The following is a 22,074-nucleotide window of genomic DNA, read 5'->3' on the forward strand; positions in this document are numbered from 1 at the left end:
CCTCCTGAGGCACTTCTATGTCCGTGAGGTGATGCTTTTTTTAAAATAATGATGACTATAATGATGATCCATCTCTCTCTCTCTTTCTCTGTGTGGAGAGAGAGAGAGAGAGAGAGAGAGAGAGAGAGAGAGAGAGAGAGAGAGAGAGAGAGAGAGAGAGAGAGAGAGAGAGAGAGAGAGAGAGAGAGAGAGAGAGACGGCGAAAGGACTCCCTGTGTTTTCTGTGGCGGAAGCGCTTCGTAAGACGCCCCTCTAAGAAGCCTTGGGAGAGCGGAAGTCGCGTGACCCAGAAGAGGAAAGGCCCGTGAAAGGAGGGGGTGGGAAATGGCAGTGTTTTTGCGGTTGCTAGGCGACTTTGTGCTGAGGGGGCCTTTGCGGGCGAAGGTGGGCCAGGTGGGAGCAGTTTTATTTTATTATTTCGATTTCGGTTTTTATTGTTTTCATACTGCCAAATCACGTCAGTCTGTATAAAAAAACGAGATGCAACCGAAATAGAAAATGAGTTAAAACTCATAAAAATAAGAAATCAGTAAAATGCCTGTCGGGACAATCTTTTCCAAAGACAGCTCCCCCATAAAGCTGCGCTGCCGTTTACCTTCGGGGCCTTTCACAGCAGCCTGACAGGTCGGGCACGGTTCTTCGTCCCCAGCCATGCGGGTGGAAGCATCTCCTGCTAACGTTGCTTTTAAAAATCACAAAGATGATACAGATCAACTTTGTTTATTAATTTGGGTAGACTGATGTGTCCATTCCTTGACAAAAGCCTCTCCTAAGGGGTTTGCACAAGGGAACTTCAGTGCGTGATATTGCTAAGTTGTCATTGGTCTGGTATCAACACTTTCTGTGGCTATTATGAGAGTTATTTCATTCCATTTATTACATTTTAGATGTGTTGTAAGTTGCTTTGAATAGGGCCAGACAAGTCTAATAAGTAATAATGTTGTGAAGTTCTTTTAACGTAACAAAGTGCTTTTGAGGCACTAGGGTGTATTTTCCTACACAACAGCCAGGTGAGGTAGGCCATCCACCTTTCTATGGATGAGAGAGGGAGTTACCTCTTTTTCTTCCCCTTTCTCTCTGTTTCTTTCCTATCATTGTCCATCTTTTGCAATTTCCTCTTTTCCAGAAATGGCATCCGAAATTCAGCTTCTTATAAGTTTCTATAATGTAAGGGGGGAAATTCAATTAGCGCCTTTTGTTTTGCTTTCAGCTCCCTTACTATGTGGGTGGAAGGACGTTGTTCGGATGCACCCATTTTAAAGTACCTTCTGGCCTGCTACGACCACATAAAGGTGAATAAAACCCTTAATACTTCATAATATGTTGACTTAGGAGATATAGATAGTCGGACAGTCTGTGCTTTTATTTAGTAACGAGCAAAGGGTTCAGCCTCTGTCAAAGGTTTTAAATATTATATGTGTTTTGGAATTGTGTTTTTATGTGTTGGGCCAATGGCTGTAAATAAAACTTACTTGACTTAGGAGAAGCTTGTGAGCTGGAGACTGGTTTCTGTTTTTCTTAATTTTATTTGCATTGAGGAGGGTATCCAGATGGGCCAAAGATCAGCTTCTACTTTTGCTGGTCATATTTGCTAACTGTATTCTATATTCAGGTTACACTCCTGTATGTAGTTACTGGGGAGTAAGTTTTCTGGAATTCAGTGGGACTGAGTAGATATTTTATTTATATCTGTTTATTCATTTATTATTGTGACTTTTGAGTTGACATGTTCATTTTAGTTGTTGTTATCATCAAGTCATCTTTGCCTTCACCAGGTGGTTTATTTATTTATTTATTTTGTATGCCTTCCTTCAGGCAAATATTACAGGGCAGTTGACATCATAAAAATACAAATGAGAACAAAAAAAATAACAAGGCCAAAAAAATTGATAACCCCCCCTCCCACACACACATTTTAAAGGCCATAGAATGTTAATCAGCCCAAGGCCTGGTTATAGAGAAATGTTTTCGCCTGGCACCTAAAGATAAGTATATTTTTATTTAAAAAAATTATTAAAGTTTGGAAAAAGGGATACAAAGAATATTATTCATTATCTTTTTATCAAAACTAAAATGCTAGTCTATATAAAAACGCAGACCAAAAAGAAGAAGAAAAAAGAAAAGAGGAATAGAGAAGAGATAGAGGGGAGAAGGCAAGAGAAAGAGAGGAGATAAAGAAAAAGAAAGAAAGAGAGAGAGAAAGAAAGAAAATAAAGGAATTTTCCATTCTGTCCGCATTATATAAACATTATTCTGATCATCCACTCCAATATGTAATGAAGGTGCCAGGTCTTTTGGAGAACCTGCAAAGGACTTTACAAGGGCTCTTGTGTACCCCATAAGGGAACAAGGGCAGATTTTTTCTTACAACACAGGCGTGCCTCCCTGGGTAGAGCGTTCCACAAATGGGGAGCCACCGCAGAAAATGCCTGTTCTTGTGTTGACAACCTCCATAGGCACACAAAGAAGGGCCTCAGATGATGATTGCAGGGTCCTGGTCAGTTCATATGGGGAGAAGCAGTCCTTGAGGTATTGCACTCCTGAGCCATTTGATGCATCTGAGGCTGGTTGGGCAATGACCCATTTGCCCTAATGTCTTCTGGCTACTGGCTGTATAAGATGGAAACGTTGGAGATTGGTGGTTACTGCCACTTGCCATTTTTTAAACCCAAGTAGGTAAGAGAACATCTAGGTGCATTCTCACTTCCTTCCCTGGCCCAGCAAAGTGGGTTTTTATATTCCAGGGCCATCTCAGGCTCTAGGCGATTGAGGAAAATATCCTGCTGATTACTGAAATGAGGCAGTGAGGGCATAACTTCACTTTCCTCATGTTTGTTATGTCAGAACCATAGCACGTTCTGTGGATCAGCTGCATAGCATCTGTCTTGCATGCTAAAAGCCCCAGCATCTCTAGGTAGGGCTGAGAGAGACCCATTGCCTGAAACCCTGGTGAGCTGCTGCCTGCCAGGGTAGACAGTACTGAGCTAGATAGACCAAGGCCTGACTCAGTATAAGGCAGACACCTGTGTTCCAGAATCACTAATACAAATGTAAGTTATTGCTGGATGTTGATGAATCTGATGGTAGTGATGAGCCAGGTACTGCACAGAGCTTCTGCAGAATCTTCCACAGATGACACAAACACTTTCCCTACCCCTTGTTGTTTTCCTCAGAGATTCCCCAGAGGCCTGCCTTTTCCAGGATTTCCACAGCTGCTTCTGCCAGATCTGGAGAGGATGCTGTGCTCAGGTGGGGCCTCCTCCTAATCCCCATAGCGACATTTTGCCTTGGAACTTGGCAGGTAAATGCAAACGATGAATCTGAAGCTTGCTGTGTGTGGCCTCTTGATTCAGGGCCAGTGTTCAGAGATGCCTGCAGTTACAACTCATAGCCAGTGCAAGAACCTCTACTGTGAGTTGTTTGCAAAGTTATTCATTCTCAAAGATTGATATTAGCAGGCATTTCTATCATAGATACATTAATTTCATTGTGTTTGCCCTGCTTAACTTAATGGAATTCAGCCCATGGCCTTTACTATTGGCTGATGACATGGAGTAGTTTTGATTTGAATAGAACTAATAAGCATTTAGGGAATTTGAGAGGAGGAACCCACATTTTCCTTCAAATGTGCATTTTATTTTACTTTAGAGGAGGAAACAAAAGCTTCAGTTTTTCGTAATGCAAATACTTCTCCAGCAGATCAGCTATCCTGCCATGGTGGGAGGGAAATTTTGTGCTGGGGAGGGCAAATGTACATCTGGTGTTGCTCTCAAGGCCCCTAAGAGCCCTTATGCCCATGTCAGATTCAACGGCGGAAATGGAAGTTGAAGTTGATCTCTGATCTGGAAGCCAAGGTGGCAGCAGAACCAATCCCACTCCCAGCAGAGTAAGTATGCGAACTGGCTTGGAATCAATTAAACATGTGGAGGGTGTGTGCTGCTTTTCAAAGTGCCCGTGGCACTTTAAACAAAGTAGCCCTTTTTATATTCTGCAGAATTTAAGCAGGTGAAGCTGTTCCTTGCCTTGGGCTGCAGCTCAGCCTCTCTTTCAAACCTGCTGTTTTCTGTCCTTTGACAGCGTCTTGGAGCTAAAGGAATTGGAATACAGACCTGTCAAGGTCCGAGGGTATTTCATTCATGACAAGGAGCTGTACATCCTCCCGCGTTCATTGGTTGATTCAGAGAAAGAAGCCAGGGATGCTGGCCGGCTGATGTCCAATCCTGAGAGTGGTGCCAATGTCATCACACCCTTTTACTGCATAGACCTTGGGTAAGTATATTAACAGACAGACAATTTGGGCCGCTGCCCTGTACTCACTTACTGGCAAACAATCCCTGTTGAAATCTTGGCTGAGCAGACATGCATAGGATCGTGACATTAGAGAGGATCATGGCCCTTCAGTAAATACAATTCTGCCTCAAAACCATGAGGACCTGAAATGTTCTGCACTGTTTTTATTTAAGTCATTCTCTGGATTCTATAAAAGGAGTCAGAGCTTGTTTCAGAATGTACTTATACCTGTGATGATTTGTTTTTGTTTTTTAACTTTTCCAAAAGTATAAGTGAAATTACATGAATTTAATTATAGGAGATAGGCATATCTCCTATAATTAAATGTATGTAATTTCACTAATATGTCTGAATTTTGCCTCTAGCATAGGTTTCTTTCAAGTTGATAACAATGTCTGAACCGTTATAACGTAAAATGTCAATTTTCCAGGCATGTGACCATGTTAGTCTGTTGCAGAAAACAAGAGAGAATTCTGCATCTTCAAGGCCAGGCATCCCCAACCTTCGCCCCTCCAGGTGTTTTGGACTACAATTCCCATCATCCCTGACCACTGGTCCTGTTAGCTAGGGATCATGGGAGTTCTAGGCCAAAACATCTGGAGGGCCACAGGTTGGGGATGGACGTTCAAAGCCAACAGATGTCTTCTGCCCTAGAACCTACTCTAATGTGCATGGTGGGGTGGTTAGCTAAGTGAGTGGATCTACTCTGAGCACAGAGAGGAGAGAGAAAAAGCATTGCTCTGGAGTCAAAAGCCAAGTTACATGAAAGAGAACTGTTAGCATGTTAACAGTACTATGTAGGGCACTCATAACAGAATCCAAACAGAGTCCAATCAAATTGCAACAATGCAATGTTGATGGCTGTGTTCGTAACTCTTCCCAGCTGGCTAGCAAAAATAAGTTTTATAGAAATGGACTTGTAAGCCAAATTGAATAAATGATGCTTGCTTCTGAGTAGACTGGCATAGAATTACAATGTTAGGTGCCTTACAGCTGAAATGGACCCTCCAGATGTTGCTAAACTACAACTGCCATTATTGTCTCTCTCTCTCCCTTTCCCCCTGACCCTGCAGGATCACAATCCTTGTCAACAGAGGGTTTGTCTCCAGAAAGAAACTTAAGCCGGAGACCAGGTTGCAAGGACAGGTAGGTAGCAAGGGATGGAAACTGCCACGTTATGTATCATAAGACACTGCATTCTTTTTTTTTAAAAGGACAGAAACTGCTATTTGACTCTTCCTTGTAGATCCAAGAGGAAATTGAGCTCACAGGGGTGGTGAGGCTGTCGGAAACCCGCAAGCCATTTGTTCCAAAGAATGACATTGAAAGGAATCGTTGGCATTACCGGGACCTGGATGCCATGGCAAGAGTGACAGGAGCTGAGCCCATCTTCCTTGATGCAGACTTCAGTGAGTTCCCCAAGGACCTGGCTGTGTAGTCTTGGCTTTTGATAGGAGTGGACTGTAACAGGCTCCAGACTTTGGGCCCCATCTGCATTTAAAACAGTGTCATACCACTTGACACGGTCATAGCTTCCCTCAAAGAATTATAGGAACTGTGGTTTGTTAACAGTGCTGAGAGTTGTTAGGAGCCCCCCCCCCCCAATTCCTCTCCCAGAGCTAAAGGTAAAGGTAAAGGGACCCCTGACCATTAGGTCCAGTCGCAGATGACTCTGGGGTTGTGGCACTCATCTCGCTTTACTGGCTGAGGGAGCCGGCGTACAGCGTCCGGGTCATGTGGCCAGCATGACTAAGCCGCTTCTGGTGAATCAGAGCAGCGCACGGAAACGCCGTTTACCTTCCGCTGGAGCGGTACCTATGTATCTACTTGCACTTTGACATGCTTTTGAACTGCTAGGTTGTCAGGAGCAGGGACCGAGCCAACCTTCCGATCCACAAGCCCTAGGCTCTGTGGTTTAACCCACAGCGCCACCCGCATTATGAGCTACAGTTACTAGTGGTTTAATAGTCAATCCCTCTTCCCAGGGAACTCTGAATCATGGTTCTGTGAAGGTAAGTAGGGATGGGTGATATATCAATACTTTGTTCCTTACCAGTATGAACTCCAGACCACGATCAAGGTTTCCTATTTTTTCACCCTGTAATGTATCGATGAATGCACTGCCCTGCTGGGCTTGCAGGCCCAGCAGGCAGGAAGCAGCACTTTACTGCAAAGTAAATGGCCATTTCCTGCCTGCCCAATCTGTTTACCCCCATAAGATCCACTTGCGTGCCTCTTGCTAGGCAGAATAGAAACCCAGCACGGTACTGTATCAAGCTAAGCACGGTATTGGGGTCTCTACTCTGCCTAACAAGAGGCATGGTGTGTGCCTTAAATCCCCATGGATCTTATCGGGAGAAAAAGAACATTTGTTTGCTTATTGGAATCTTCATTCCTCAGCAGTGCTGTGGGAAGGAGATTCCAATCGGCAAACAAAGTTTCTTCTTTGTGACTTGGCTCCTGTTTCTATTCAGACAAGGAGGCATTAATTTAGTTTTTGCAGTAAAGGGCTTTATGCATTTGGAAACTAAGGTGCAGACAATGCTTATGACTGGGCTGCTGTCAGTTAAAATTTTAATTGCTGGTTGTGATGTATTATGATGTATTTTAAGTATTGTTTTTAACCAGTTTATTTTTATTATTCTTTATTCTATGGCTGATGTTTTTAAAAGTTGTAAGCCACCTTGAATTCCAACTTGGCAGGATATAAATAAATAAATAAATAAATAAATAAATAAATAAATAAATAAATAAATAAATAAGAGAGGCAGTGGGGTAGAATCCATGTACATTATTTTGAGATTTTTGGAGGATAAACACTATACAGATTTAGTACCGTAAGTAACACATAATTTGACATCTCTTTTTTATTGGTTTGGTTCAATATTAAGAATATTTTAAACTGTAGGGTTTTTTTTACACATTTAAAATATATAAGAAATATATCTACACTAAATTAGAGTAGTAATGAGTAGAGCTACATACATGCAGAGCTACATACACACAAGAATGAATTTCAGTGGGAACAAATGTGACGGTTCTACAATTAGGCAGGAAAAACCAGCTGCACAAATAAAAGATGGGGGACACCTGGCTTTACAGCAGTACAGTCATACCTCGTGTTGCATACGTTTGGGATACGCACTCCCGCACCCTGGAAGTGTTTTCCGGAGCACGCGCAACCGCCGGATGCACAGAACACTTCTGTGCACTTCGCGCATGCGCAGAAGCACTCAAATCATGCAACTTCCGGTTTTTCTGGGGTTTTTATGTGTGTTCAAGTTACGCACGCCCACGTTATGCATGGCGACCTGGAACGGATCACGTGCGTAACCCGGGGTTCCACTGTACATGTGAAAAGGATCTAGGGGTGTTATTAGACAACAACCTCAACATGAGTCAACTGTGTGATGCAGCAGCAAAAAAGCTAAAGCTATTCTAGGCTACATCAACAGAAATATAGTGCCATAGCCCCGCTCTATTCTGCCTTTGTCAGACCACACCTGAGGTATTGTGTTCAGTTCTGGGTGCCACAATTTAAGGATATTAACAAGCTAGAACATGTGGAAAGGAGGGCAACCAAGATGATCAAGGATCTAGAAACGTAGCCTTATGAGGAACAGTTGAGGGAGCTGGGTATGTTTAGCCTGGAAGAGAAGACTGATAGGGTAGCCACCTTCAAATAGCTAATGGGGTGTCACATGGAAGCAGCATGTTTTCTCCAGCTCTGGAGGGAGCAGGATCTGAATGAATGGGGACCCACTTAGTTTAATGCCACTTATATCAGAGCCAGGTGTGGATTGTGTAGAGCAGCCATTTGGTTGGTTGGTTTGCTATGCTATACAGGGGGTGAAGTCGGACAGGGAGTTACACAGAAAATCTGAGCATGGGAGAGCTGTATCATTGGCAGGGAGTGAGATGGGAGTGGGAGTTGACAAGACTACATAGTTTTTCACATTACCTAAAAGTAAGCTGCCCCTGGTGTTTGAATGAATTTCTTTTCTAAAGGCTCATATTGCATCTGGTTCTGACTCCCTGCAATCTCTCTCTTGCAACCACAGAAAGCACAGTTCCAGGGGGGCCCATTGGAGGCCAGACGAGGGTGACGTTACGCAACGAGCACATGCAATACATCATTACCTGGTAAGTGACAAAACATTTGGGGTTTTATCTAGAACTGGGTGATATTTGAAAATCATGATGCAGGAAAAGTTGTGAAGCCAGCTAATGCTTCTTTATAGCTCCATCCTTATTTCAGACATAGTGATATATCAGTATATTGTGAGGTTTAGCTGGTGACAGTATTGCAGTGTTGAAATCAGGTATCGCCCAGCCCTAGTTTCATCCATGTTCCCAAACTTTGGGATATTCCTGTTGATTTTATCTATATACCATTTTTGAGTGGTATTGCATGGCACAGAAACAATTTGAATGATGCCAAGTAGTAAATAATTTGCATGTGTTACTTTTTGCCAACAATGATTTAAAAAACCTGATTCTCATAAAGGCCACCATCAAAATAAGTTAAATGCACTGATGTATATTTTGCAGTTTCCATGATTCTGGTTCTCACTTTTGAATTTTTGGGAAATGATTAGTTATTAAATGGCTAAATCAATGTGCCGAATAAAAGCAATGATGCGTTGCAGGGGTTACACTAAATTACCCTTGGGTAGGGTTGCCATGTCTGGGAATTCCCAGACACGTTCTTTTGGGGGCCAACAGGCCCATCCAAGGGTACTTACAAATTTTAAAGGAAATATTCTGGTGGGGGCAGTATTTGCCAGGCTCGGGCTGCTCTCTACACTGTGGCCACTGCCTGTGTGAGGTGTGCAGGCACTCTGCATTCTGTGGCTGCGGACTGTGGCCACGGCCCCACATGCCCCTTTCCCCAGCTTGCTGTCCTTTGTGTTCAAGATATGGCAACCCTTTGCATAATTTCTGACCCTATGCTTGTATGCCCTTTGCAGGTTGACCTTAACACCAGCTTTCTCCCTTCTTTGCAGGTATGGTTTGTGTGCAGCTACCTCCTACATGTGGTACAAGAAATTCATTCAGAAGGTTCACCTCTAAGGCTTACTTCTTGGTGCAAGCTTGGCCTCAAAATGATCACAGGAGTGGCAGCCAGTCTGAAGTCACTACTTTATAGAGTAGCAGCACTTCAGTGACCAGAGCAATCAGACCCAAGCAAGGAAGACTTGTGTTCTGCTGAAAGTCAGCTGCAATATATTAGAGCTGCAGTCTTACCTGACTGACCTGGGAGTAAGCCCCACTGAATTGAGGACTCACCTCTGGGTAGGCGTGGTTAAGGGAAGAATTAGGATGATGGGGGCCTTAACAGGGAGGGGGAAAGCCTTTCAAATTGTAGTGCTTATCTTGGGTTGTTTAATGCTATGTAATCAGAAATGACACATAAAGGAAATCAAGTTTCGAGTATTAGTGTTTGTGAAAATAACCAGCATGTTGCTGATACAATGATGCAAAGTTCCATGTAATGAATAAATCATGTCGCATATACAGCTTTGTTTCTTGGCAACAATAATGACACCAAGTCCCTATCAAAAAGAAGTATTGTAAACTTCTGAAGTTCATAGTTGCAGGGTATTTCAACTGCACTCTCCCCTGTGAGCTGACTGGTTTCTGTTGTCTTGTCAAGGCAGCTTATGAAATGTTCTAGAACCCAATATACTTGCAGCTAAAATTGGCCAAAGCTCCACGAAGGTGTTGTTCGAGCTTTCACACCTGCAGAGATAAGCTTCCAGGGTGCTCATTATTGGGGCAAATCTTAAATTCTCTCCCCTTGGGACAGAAAATGGAGAAAGGAATGCTGGAATAATTTCTTCTCAGCTGCTATGGAATCCCCCTTTACTAGACAAGGCTACTAGAAGACGTAACTGACAGAACATCACACTCTAATCACTAAAAACAACTGGAACACAATTTTTTCTGCAGTATTTTTTATTTTTATGGGAATAACTTCTTGAGGCAAATCTGATACATCTATCCAAGTTTAGTAGCCAGTTCTTTAGCCTTGGCTTTTTCAAGCTTAGCAATGCGGGCCACCGACTTCGGCCCCAGAAGATTGCCGCCCCAGTGACGACGAATCTGGAAGGAAAAAAGATTGCTCACATGTCAAAGTGATTTACAAAACTTAAAATTCAGATTAATTTTTTTTGAGGATTTAACATTCACAGCAATAACCTGAGTGTCGGCTTTTAAGTACAAATTAGATGCAAAAACTATTACTGGAACAGAGACTCAAATCAACTCCACTTCCTACATTACAGCTATGCTCTAACAAGTAGTAACAGTTCCAAACATTGTAGTACAGTGGTGCCCTGCTAGACGAATGCCTCGCTAGACGAAAGGCATTCACTAGCGGAAGGCTGTCTCGCAAGACGAATTTTTCAATGGGCTTGCCTTGCAAGACGAAAAAATTTCCGATTCCCCCCCCCCCCGTCAAACTGCTCTTCCCCCGTTGGTGCTTCGCAAGATGAAATTTTCGCTATACGACAGCACTCGCAGAACGAATTAATTTCGTCTTGCGAGGCACCACTGTACTATAGAGACAGACTCTGGAATATTGCGAAAACAGGCTGTGTAACCCAATGGTGGCTCAAGTCCTTTTCTCCTGTGGGCATTTTTAGATTCTCAATCCTGTTATCTTGCCCAAAATATTTTTAGATACTACTAGCTCAGTGGGTCAACATGATACTGCTGCTCACTCACATAATTTCTGCTACACCATGAGGGAATTCTCTACACAGGGCTTGAATGAATTTTCATATTGGAGGCTGCTAGTGAGCCATTCCTGATTTCAGCAAGCTGGACAGTGGTCATGCCACTACAAGGGAGGGGAGCACTTTCCAAAAGCCGACAAATTAAGTCAATATACCCACAGATCCTATAGGCACAATCTTACCTCATCATATCTCTCATTGTAGTTGGTCTTGACAGCTTCCACAAGTTTAGCTAGAGCTCCCTTGTCCTCGCTGCAAAGGAGAAGACAGATTCAACAAGCCAGCAATTGAGTTTTTCTCCAAGTAGACTACAATTTAAAATATTGCTTTAAGTGCCACTTTTCAGGGCAATGTTCTCTTAAGAGGCCCCACAAAAGTTCATTTAGCTTCAGCAGTTGTGTTCATTCAATGACATTAGACACAACGCAGACCCCTACAGATGACTAACAAGTCCCTTAATTTCTAAGGGTTGCATCCAATTTAGTCCTACTCAGAGTAGACATACTGCAATTAGTGGCTCCAAGTTAGGCATGTCCATTATTTTCAATGGGTTGGCTCTGAGTCGAATGTAACACCCATTATGGTCCACTTCAGGGTGAACCTCTAAGTAAAAACACAGCTTGATGCCACACTAGGCTAGCAGCAATAATGCCAACTTTTAAGCTTTACATGCAGTCAATGCCCTGCAGGCCTGGGGTCATGCAGTCGTTACCAATATGGAAACCAACTGCTCAGCTGGCACATGTGAACTTAGCAAGGCCAGATGCGGGAGGAAAGGCTGCTGCTGCAGCTTTAACAGTTGTTCAGCTTGCAGTTAATTAAAGGTGTAACTGCCCCAAACCACACCAGCCTCTTTGGTTTCTTCATTTGAATTAGAAAATAGGCAAAAAATGTTTTCAGGGCTACTTACGGATTAACCTGAGTGAAGGCAACACAGGTACAGGTCTTTCGGTGGACGAGGCGGCCCAGCCTTGCCTTGCTTTTGATGATGCAATAGGGCACTCCCATTTTTCTGCACAAGGCAGGCAGGAAAACTACCAGCTGGATCAGAGGGGAGAAAAAATGCTTTAACGTTGGTGGTGGTTCAGTTTTTAATACAATAGGAATGAGGAACTGTGGCCCTCCAGACTTTACTGAACTCCTAACTCCCATCAGCCCCAGTGGTTAGGGATGATAGCAGCAGGAGTCTAACATTGGGGCTGTCCCCATCCCTGCTTTACAACAAGGGCTCTGGCAATTGCTCAGGGTTAAAAAGCTCGTATAATTTTACTCTTCACAGATAGGGGTCAGGTGAAGAAATTCAAACATCATTGCAAAAGCCATACCCTGCTCTATAAAGAGTCAAGTTTGAAGATTTGTTAACAGGACTCAGTGATGTTTTCCAAAGTTGTACAGCCAAGCACATTTCAACAGTCACTATAGTGGCCTGGCAACATTAAGAATTATCTAGAGCAGGAGTGGGTGACCATTTTGTTCAAGTTAAGGAAAGAAACAACAGAAAACACCTGTACAGGGTACAAGAATGCAGTGGCTGCTATTCATTAAAAAAACACCACCTAGCAGCATAAATCTGAGCTTTTGGGTACAAGACCCCAATTCTTGCATCTCCTTACCTCAATGGGGTCTACATCGTGTGCGATCACCACCAGCTGCGCCTTCTTGTTCTCCACCAGAGTTGTAACGGTGTTGACACCTGAAGAAAAAGCCAGTTAATTTGAGTGTACTACAAAAGTTTATGTTTTCCCAGGCAAAAAAAAAAATATTTTAAAAAAAATCCAGAGCTCCCTCCCTGTGGAAAAGCACAGTGGCTCAAGTGGTGTTAACAAAGCAGCAATCTGCCAGCTTTTCCTAGCCATGTCAAGGACTAGCAGAGGAAGAGTCTGCTACCGCTCAGGGTTAAAAAGCTCGTATGTTTTGCTCTTCAGTCTGCAGTTCAGGTGAAGAAATTCATACATCATCGCGGTAGCCAGTGTGATGCAGTGGTTACCTGGGCGAAACCATGGTTCAAACCCCAACTCAACAATGGAGCTCACTGGGCCACCTTGGGCCAGTCACTGTGTTTCAACCCAGCCTCCCCTACAGGGTTGTTTGCAAGGGTAAAATGAGGAGGGGGAGAACCATCTATGCCATCTTGTACTTTTTGGATATATAAGCTAAATAAATAAATAAATAAATAAATAAGGGCAGTTGTCCAAGCTTTCATTCAACCAGGCTTAAATGTACAAGTACAAAGTAGGAAGGTTACCTGCTCTGAGCACAGGAGGCCTCTTGGTAGGGACGTCGCCTTTCCCTGCAGCCTTTTGCTCTGCACGGGCCAGCAGCCTCTGCTTCTTCTCTTGCTTCGTCTCAGGCCTGTATTTGTGGGCCAATTTCAGAAGCTGAGTAGCTGTGGAAGACAGTTGGAACTGTTCAGAGGAAAGCCTCTCAAACACCACGTTCCCATTATCCCCTTCCCCTAAAGGACATAACTTTTGTGCATCAGCGATCTTGGTGGTTGGGAGTCATCAAGGAAGCTCAGATAGCAAATATTTTGCTAGCATCATCTGCACACAAAGGAAAACCCTTTCTTACTATAGCACTGTGTAAAACTAGTTCTCACACTTGCCACTTTCCAGCAAGCTCCCAAAACATGGGGTGCACATTCAATTAAGGAGTCTGAGCATCTACCCCCACCTCTTTTCTGCAACCCCACCTTTAAAGCCAAGGAAAGGAGCTGGCCTTCACCTGTCTGACGGTCCAATGCTTGAGTGAACTGGTTAACTGCTGGAGGCACCTTCAGTCTTTTGTAGAGGATGGCTCTTTGGCGCTGAAGTCGGATATAACGAGGCCATTTTACAAAGCGAGTCAGGTCCCGTTTAGGCTGAATGTCCTGCCCTGAAAGGCAGAAGAACAACTCAAAATAATTGCTTCCTTAGCAATTACTGGTTATCCTTTTGTATTCCTGGTTTTCAGCCCAGAGCAAAGGTGGCAGGAGCATCAGCGATCTTGGTGGATAAGATTGTCAGCAGCATCACTCTGATAGCAAATATTCTTTTGCATCATTTGCTCACAGCCCAGAGATGCTTGGTCTTCCAAAACATAGTGGAAACACCAGGCCCTTCTAAATGCCTGCCAAAAAGTTTGCTATTACATAGATCCTAATTTAGATAGAAATACACTGATAAAGAAAACATTTAGTGAGACAAGCAATTCAGAAATATATGCTTTAAATTTAATAGATCTGTGGAAACTAATGCACCCTACCAAGGGAGAATTCACTTTCCTATCACCAGTGCATCAGAATCTCTTTCAATTATACCAATTTTTAACGTCATCCCCAATAATCAAATCCACGATGTGTATCAGATCAGTAATCTTGAAATGTGAATTTAGTAAAACAGTCAAGGTAAAAAAGGCATTTAAATGTTTCCCTTCTTATTGATGAAGGATTTATACAACAAATGTTAACAGAAACTATGTAATATTTTGATTCTAATTCTGCAACAGCTTCTGCAAGAACATTTGAATGGGAAGCATATAAAATGTATGTGTGGCCAAATTATTGCATATTCCTCTTATAAAAGCAAATTAAAGAATAAAAAGGGGGAAATATTAAAAGAGGAACTTAAGGACCTTTGAACACAAATGATTACAAGTCCAACCACTATATTGGACAAGGAAATACCAAAAAATGAATTAAATAATATAGTAGCTCAGGAAATCTAGTTTCATAAAAAGACAAGATGCAGATGGTATTAGACTAGCGATGGACTTGATACATTTGATAAAAATAAGAATCCATTTTTAATTATATCATTAAGATACTGAGAAGGCTTTCAACAAAATGTATAGACTACACATAAGTAGCTTTAACTAAATTTGGATTTCCGCTGGATTTTATAAAATGAATTAAAATACTGTACGTTTCAACCACATCTGGAGTAAATGGCATTATGTCTGCTCTGTTTCAATTGGCCCAAGGAACCAGAGAAGGGTGTCCACTTTCATGTTTGCTTTTTAATGTTTAGAACCCCTGGCAACATTTTTGAGATTTACGTAGTTCTCAACTCAGTTGAATACAAATTGGTGTTATTTGCAGATATTTTGGCAAGGTATCAAGATACACTATTAATTGTTCCAAATAGGAACTGAGATGCCAGTAGGTGAAGATTTAATCACACATCTATTTAAGCAAAACCAAATTTATACCGAATCTATTTAATTTGGGCATGTTAATACCAAGAGCTATAACACAACTAGTAACAATTAATACAAATAGCATATCTGAACATCAATTGTTGCGGTTATTAAGCCTTACCCTTTAGATAAGGATGAATGCTCTAAAAATGAATATTATTCCCAGATTTATCTATATTCTGAGAGGACTTCCGGTTTTTTATATCTGGGTTATATTTCCAAAAGATAAACTCCCTGTTTAGAAAATGGCTTTGGGGCTCAAAAATACAAATAATACCTTTGCAGAAAATGCAATTACCAATTAAAGTGGAATTGGAATTCTGAATTATACCACTAGGCCTATTTACTGACAAGTATTATTGGAAACCTGTTGATGGTCGAGGAGGGCTGGGCAGTATCAGGATCAAAATATTTGTAAGTTCAAATGACTCTTGAAACAATTAAATCAGCTAGAAAGATATGGAATATATTAAGCCAATAAAACTAAATTTGACCAATTTTCACATGCAAAACACTTTCTGGAAAAAGCATGGAAATATAGAAAAGCTGCATAGGAGAAGGGTATTGACCTTGGACCAACTGATAGATGAGGAAGATTAAATTTATACATACAATGCATTAAGAAAGAAATACCATCTACCAGTTGTGGCCCAATGACAATACCTGCAGTTACAGCATCTTTTAATTATTCTGTTTGGTCCAGTGGTCTTCTCAGCTTGAGAAACCTGAAATACTGGAGCAATTGGATATTTGAAACTATGAAGCCAGTGATTACTTTTTAGATATTTATTATCAATAAATAAGTTTTATATGCAGAGTTTAAAAAATGATTGGAATAAGGAATTGGTGTGTCCACTATTACCCAGACCTTGGGGAAATGTTTAAGCTTTGACATCAAATGCATCAATGAATCTTAAATTAAGACTTAAGGAGCAGAAAATATTATTCACAATCTATTTGACTCCCCTACGCTTGTATAACAAAGCGCTATCTAATGTAGCCTTTTGCTAGAATTGTAATATGGATAATGCTTTTTTTGATACACATACTTTTACAATGTCTAACTCTTTAAGTTTTGTGTTGGATTATATAAATATGTTACTGAGGAATTTAAAATTTTCAGACGGGCATATTCTTTTGAACGACATACCTATTGTATGGAAAGTGACAATGGGACAGCAAAAATAGATTTGACGTGCCCTAATGGTGGCTAAGGGACTGATGAACTGGAAGAATAGTTATATTTCTCCATAATAAATAGCTTGATAACATGGCAATATTAGTAACATATGAACAACCACTTATAGATACACTTTCTTTGGATATATTTGAACGAGTTTATACAGAAAATATTAGGTTATTGATAAACATATTTGTAACAGAATATTAAGGCTATACACTGTTCCAATTAGGAAATGAATTTGTAACAGAATATTTGTAACAGATTAAGGCTATACATTGTTCCAAATATGGAAACCTAATTTGAGAATTTTTATTTTATTTTTATTCTCGTTCACGTTTTCCTTTTCTAATCACTTTTTTTTAAAAAAAAATGAAATTCTTGCAATGAAATATCAATTAAAAAATTGCTCCTGCCTAAGGCCTATGCAGGCATTTAAGAGTAGATCCCTCTTCGATGATCAACTGATGCTTGCTTTAAATTATTTTGCTTTTAACTTGCTTTTCAGTTTTTTTACTGTATGGTTTTATACTGCTGCAAAACCTCAGCGATATATTTCTAGGATACAGCAGCATATAAATACTGTTATAAATAGTAACTGGTCAAAATGCAACAAAACCAGCAGTATTCCCCATGCACAGGTATTTTAGAGACAGGCGTGTATTTCCCACTTCCCCTGAAAGCAACTTTACTCCGCTTCTGTTTAGGCTCCTTGACGGATCAACAGGGCTGCAGAGACCCATTATTCCAATCCCCAAATCCTTTTTCCAACTCACCGATGCCGAAGTTCTTGGGCCTTTTCTCAAAAAGAGGATTTACAACCTTCTTGGCCTCCTGTTTCTTGACCACAGCAGGGGCCGGAGCCACCTTCTTCCCCTTGGCCTTCTTCCCCTTGGGCTGCGTAAATTGAAAGAACGATTCGGTGAATTCCCTACCAACAACGGGCGAGCAGCACACATATCGGAAGCCTGCACCAGGCCCAGGTCCCCAAACCGGTTCCCCATTGCATCCGCTCTCCCCAATACAAGGCGCCAAGGATTATTCGCCAAGGTGTCCCCGTGCCTCCCCTGCCAGAAGAAGCCCAACCATTAGCCCGTTTAGAGGACCGATGGCGGCGGATTGAGAATCGACCCCTACAACAGCCACAACTCACCATCTTGGCTTCAGCTACGAAAAAGGAAGGGCAGGAAGCGCTGGGCGGGCCTTAGAAACCCGCGGGGCGGAAGTAAACTCTATAGTTATACGTCTATGGTCGTTGTGGCTTTTCACCGTAGAGATGCAAAGCTATAGGAGGCCGCTCCTCATCCATAGAGAATCCTGGTTCGTGCCTAGAGCGTAATCGGTTTATTGCCACAGTATCAAAGCGAGCATGCGGCTGCAAACCACGCCTGCGCACTAAAGCTGGCATGAGGAATGCGTGGACAGTCAGCCCCAGTCAGCGTAGCTTGGGTTCACGGTAGACTTAGCGTACGCCATGTCGATTACTTTATGTTGGGAAACGGGCTATATGTTTAACTAATAATAAATAGTTCAGCAACATCCTTCTTTCACCAACTGACCATGTATACCCAATGTTATTTCCTCACTTATTACCCCTGTGCATAAGACACAGATATTTGTGCAGTGATGTACAACAGCTCCTAAGCATGTACAGTGTGTTCCCACAAGTTTCTAATCAGTTAAAAAGCAGCCCTACCCCCACAAAGAAGCAAGTATCCAAGGACACATGGCACAGTATCCCTGCTAAGCGTTGGGCTGCCCACGACCACAATTCCCTGAGGCACTTGTTGCCGCAACGTCCACGGTCCTATATTGAAAGTTTCGTCCTGTATTTCAGGTCCGTCCGGCCCCCTCTCTCTGCCAAGCTAGGGATCTTCTCCAAATGCATGTGTTCGAAAAGGTGTGTATTTAAGGTCTGGGTAGCAAAGCACAGATAGATTTACAAATTCACGTGTGTGTGCGTGTGTGTGTGTGAGAGAGAGAGAAATTCCAGTGGGGCCATCCTGTTAGGCTGCAATGGATTGCTTTGAAGTCACTTCAGCACCAGGTGGGGAGGGGGAATCATCCACCAAACACCCCGCCCTGCCCTGCCCTGCCCTGTATTTTGCTAGAATAGTGGCAACCCTGGCTCTGGTGGCTTGCTGTTTATAAAAGAACCACAGGCAAAATTGAGAAGAGACTTAATTGCTGAGGCTGAAATCTCATCCCCACCCCCACCCCGCCTTCTCTGTTGTAAACTCCGCTTCCCACATTTATAGAATGCTCTTCCTAAGGGAGGACGCGGGTGGCACGTCAAAGTGCAAGTAGATAAATAGGTACTGCTCCGGCGGGAAGGTAAGCGGCGTTTCCGTGCACTGCTCTGGTTCGCCAGAAGCGGCTTAGTCAGCGGCTGACCACATGACCCAGAAGCTGTACGCCAGCTCCCTTGGCCAATAAAGCGAGATGAGCGCCGCAACCCCAGTCGTCCGCAACTGGACCTAATGGTCAGGGGTCCCTTTACCCTTACCTTCCTAAGGGAGGGATTTATGGTCCCAGATTAAATGCCTGACATTTCCAAGTAGGGCTGGGAGATTCCGTCTCCATTCATGGACAGTTGATGTCAGTCAGTATATACAATACTGACAGCATACCCTCCAACATTTCTTTGATGAAAATAAGAGACATCCCATTCCATAATTAAAATTTTATTATTTATATCCGATACTTCTTACTGGGTTGCCCCAGCCATTCTGGTCAGCTTCCAACATATGTAAAAGCATAACAAAACATTAAACATTGAAAAACTTTCCTATACAGGGCTGCTTTCAGATGACTTGGATGGGATAACTCCACACCCTCCAACATTTCTCCAGTGAAAATAGGGACAACCTAATGAAAAATGGGACATTCTGGGATCAAATCAGAAACTAGGAAGGCTTTTCAAAATCAAGGACAACCCTGGAAAATAGGGACACTTGGAGGGTCTGTACTGAGTTAGATGAAGTAAATGTTATAGAAAATAAGGAGGTAGGCTTTTGCTGCCCAACTCCTCAAAGGAACTGAGTCCACTAAGTCCATGATCAGTCAGAAATAAATGGTGGTAGAATGCACTGAAAGCAAGGCAGATCTTTATTTTTCTGTTGCAACAGAGTTCCCTCCCCTCCTTGTAAGGAGGCACGAGGGACCTAGAACAATGGTGCGCAAGCCACTATAAAGACTTTGAAAACTGCCCACCCTGTCTTGGACTCCAGGGTGGGCAATTTAAAATGTCTATATAAGGGCGGGCACACCTTTATTCTGGGTCCTCCTCCTTTCTCCTGCATGTGGGGGAGCAACCTGTTGCAACAGTTAATAAAGATCAGGCTTACTAGCTGCTTTGCTTCTCAATATTCTCTGAACAAAATAAAAAATAAAAAAATCCTTCCAGTAGCACCTTAGAGACCAACTAAGTTTGTTCCAAGAACAAACTTATTTTATTTTTTATTTTGTTTTGACTATGGCAGACCAACACGGCTACCTACCTACCAATATTCTCTGGTTGGCCTGTTATTTTCTCCTACTGATAGAGAACCCATAAGGGAAAAGGAGTAGTTTTAATTCTTATAACACCATTTAATTTAGTTCCCCCCCCATTATATCTCACTACTGTTGAATTTTACCTTAATCCTGATAGTGTTTTCACTTGCTTAGAGTTATTTTCCAAAACTCCATTAAATTTTTCCACTCGTGTTTATATACTTGACCTTCTTGCTCTCTTAGGCCTGTTAACTCTGCATATTCTATCATTTTGAGCTGCCATTCCTCTTTCTTAGGAACTTCTCTCACCTTCTACTTTTGGGTTAACAAAATCCAAGCTGCTGTAATTGCGTACATGAATACATTTTTCTGGCTCCCGGGCACCTCTGTCTGCACCATTCCCAAAAGAAACGCTTCTGGTTTGGGGGTGAAATGTTTTTCAATTTCATTATACAGTAATACCTCCGCAAACGTCCGCCTTGTCTAGCGTCCGTTCTGGCGAACGTCCGTGGCAAACCCGGAAGTACCAGAACTGGTTACTTCCGGGTTTGCTGCTCACGTATGCACAGAAGTGCTAAATCGTGCTTTGCGCATGCGCAAAAGCACAAACCGTTCCACACACGTGCGCAGATGCAGTGCTTTGCCCTGCGTCCAGGGCTCTGGAAGGGATCCTGGCCGCAAAACAAGCCACAACTGTAATATCATTTCCCAATATGTGGTGCATGCCCACCACATATGTAGAAATGTTCCTCCCACTTCTCTGCATTTCCAATACATATCAGATTTAATTTATACATCTTAGTTAACCTGCTCAGAGTTATATACCATCTATGTATCATTTTCACATAGTTTTCTTTTAGTGTGTAGCACACAGTAAATTTCAAATCTTTCTTCCCAAGTTTCTCCCAGCGGTCAGATTCAATATTATGCCCAAGATATTCAATATCTTGCCCAGTGAATCACTGATTATTTTACCAGCTCATCTTTTGTTTCCCGCTCCAATAACAACTAATACATTTTGGATAATAATGTTTCACTATTTTCTAATAGGATTCTCTCAAATTCTGAGCTTTGGTCCAAAAATTTTTTAAAAAATTTATCTTGAACCATTCATTTAATTGATAATATTGTAACCAATCTGCTACTTGTTGTTTTTTTAAAAAAAATTCTTCCACTGTCTTCAGTCTGAGTTCCTTCTCCAAAAAGTCCAGGAATTCTCTGTATGTCGCCTGTTGTCTGACCATATTTATTCTTTTCATAGCAATGGCTTCTATTGGCGACAAACACAATGGAGTTTACCTTTCCAACAAGTTCTTATATTTCTCCCAGACTCCCTGATTTGAGAAACTCTTATATATCTTAGCTTTCCCATACCATAGACATGCATGCCAGCCGAATTTAAGATCATGACCTTCCAGATCTAATGGATAAGCGTCTTTTCAAACCAATCCATTCCTTTAGCCAGCAAAGACATGCTGCCTCATAGTATAATTGTAAAGGGTGAAGGAGGGTAAAGCCTCCTCTTTATTTATTATCTATCAGAGTTTAATACTTAATTCTTGGTTTCTTCCCCCACCAGATATATCTAGAAATATCTCTGAAGCAGCACAAACAGTTGACGATCAGGACAGATTGGAATAAAAACATTTTAGGTAATGCATTCATTTTGATGGCTGAAATTCTACCCATTAGGGAAAGCTTCATTCTTTCTCCCAGCTCCAAATCTTTCTTAATCTCTTTCCAAACCTTTGTATAAAAATTGACTTTATTCAAACAATTTGTTAACAATTAGAGAAATATACATTTTTTCAATTAAACACCCCCCACAAAATTCTACTTTTAACAACGCCACAAACATGTTAGAATCAAATGTTCAACCAAGGTCTGAATATACAACCAAGGTCTCTTTTACAACTGGCACTTCTGTTCTGCCTTTAAACAGCCGCCTGACACACATCCTTAAACTGACAAATCTCCTCCTGATTTGGGTGGAGGTAAAACAGAGGATACCAGCCCACATGAAGCTGCACATAAGGTAGACATGGCCAGTTTTGTTTTTTTGTTTTCTAAAGAAAGGTTGACGGTAGTTTTGTAATGTTTTAGATGGTCCAGTCCTGTTTTCAAATACATGTATGCTAAGGTCCACATCCAGACTTTTACCAAAGTGTGAGCAGATGGCTTTCAGAGAAGGGT

General features: G+C 42.0%; 2 protein-coding genes and 4 non-coding genes across 6 annotated transcripts; 1 reads left to right on the forward strand and 5 right to left on the reverse strand.

The window, feature by feature from the left end:
• Nucleotides 1-298: 298 nt before the first annotated feature.
• LOC117039924 (surfeit locus protein 1) lies at nucleotides 299-9,807 on the forward strand. Its single transcript, XM_033137314.1, has 9 exons — nucleotides 299-393; nucleotides 1,211-1,292; nucleotides 3,174-3,301; nucleotides 3,804-3,886; nucleotides 4,078-4,269; nucleotides 5,364-5,436; nucleotides 5,537-5,699; nucleotides 8,352-8,433; nucleotides 9,297-9,807. The coding sequence occupies exons 1-9, from the start codon at nucleotides 325-327 to the stop codon at nucleotides 9,361-9,363; spliced, it is 939 nt and encodes a 312-aa protein (XP_032993205.1). The 5' UTR covers nucleotides 299-324; the 3' UTR covers nucleotides 9,364-9,807.
• Nucleotides 9,808-10,240: 433 nt separating this feature from the next.
• Nucleotides 10,241-17,639, reverse strand: RPL7A (ribosomal protein L7a). The gene is made up of 8 exons (XM_033137315.1): nucleotides 17,540-17,639; nucleotides 17,163-17,283; nucleotides 13,755-13,904; nucleotides 13,276-13,416; nucleotides 12,644-12,723; nucleotides 11,941-12,071; nucleotides 11,213-11,282; nucleotides 10,241-10,395 (listed from the first exon to the last, which is right to left on the reverse strand). Exons 1-8 carry the CDS (start codon nucleotides 17,540-17,542, stop codon nucleotides 10,291-10,293), a joined length of 801 nt encoding a protein of 266 aa, XP_032993206.1. The 5' UTR covers nucleotides 17,543-17,639; the 3' UTR covers nucleotides 10,241-10,290.
• LOC117040526 lies at nucleotides 12,267-12,346 on the reverse strand. Its single transcript, XR_004425854.1, has one exon. It is a non-coding gene; the product is annotated as a small nucleolar RNA SNORD36 (small nucleolar RNA).
• Nucleotides 12,916-12,993, reverse strand: LOC117040527. Its single transcript, XR_004425855.1, has one exon. It is a non-coding gene; the product is annotated as a small nucleolar RNA SNORD36 (small nucleolar RNA).
• LOC117040530 lies at nucleotides 13,505-13,578 on the reverse strand. Its single transcript, XR_004425858.1, has one exon. It is a non-coding gene; the product is annotated as a small nucleolar RNA SNORD24 (small nucleolar RNA).
• On the reverse strand, nucleotides 14,003-14,077 carry LOC117040529. The gene has a single exon (XR_004425857.1). It is a non-coding gene; the product is annotated as a small nucleolar RNA SNORD24 (small nucleolar RNA).
• Nucleotides 17,640-22,074: the final 4,435 nt, after the last annotated feature.

This window comes from Lacerta agilis, chromosome Z (assembly GCF_009819535.1).
Source record: "Lacerta agilis isolate rLacAgi1 chromosome Z, rLacAgi1.pri, whole genome shotgun sequence".
Taxonomy (NCBI): Eukaryota; Metazoa; Chordata; class Lepidosauria; order Squamata; family Lacertidae; genus Lacerta; species Lacerta agilis.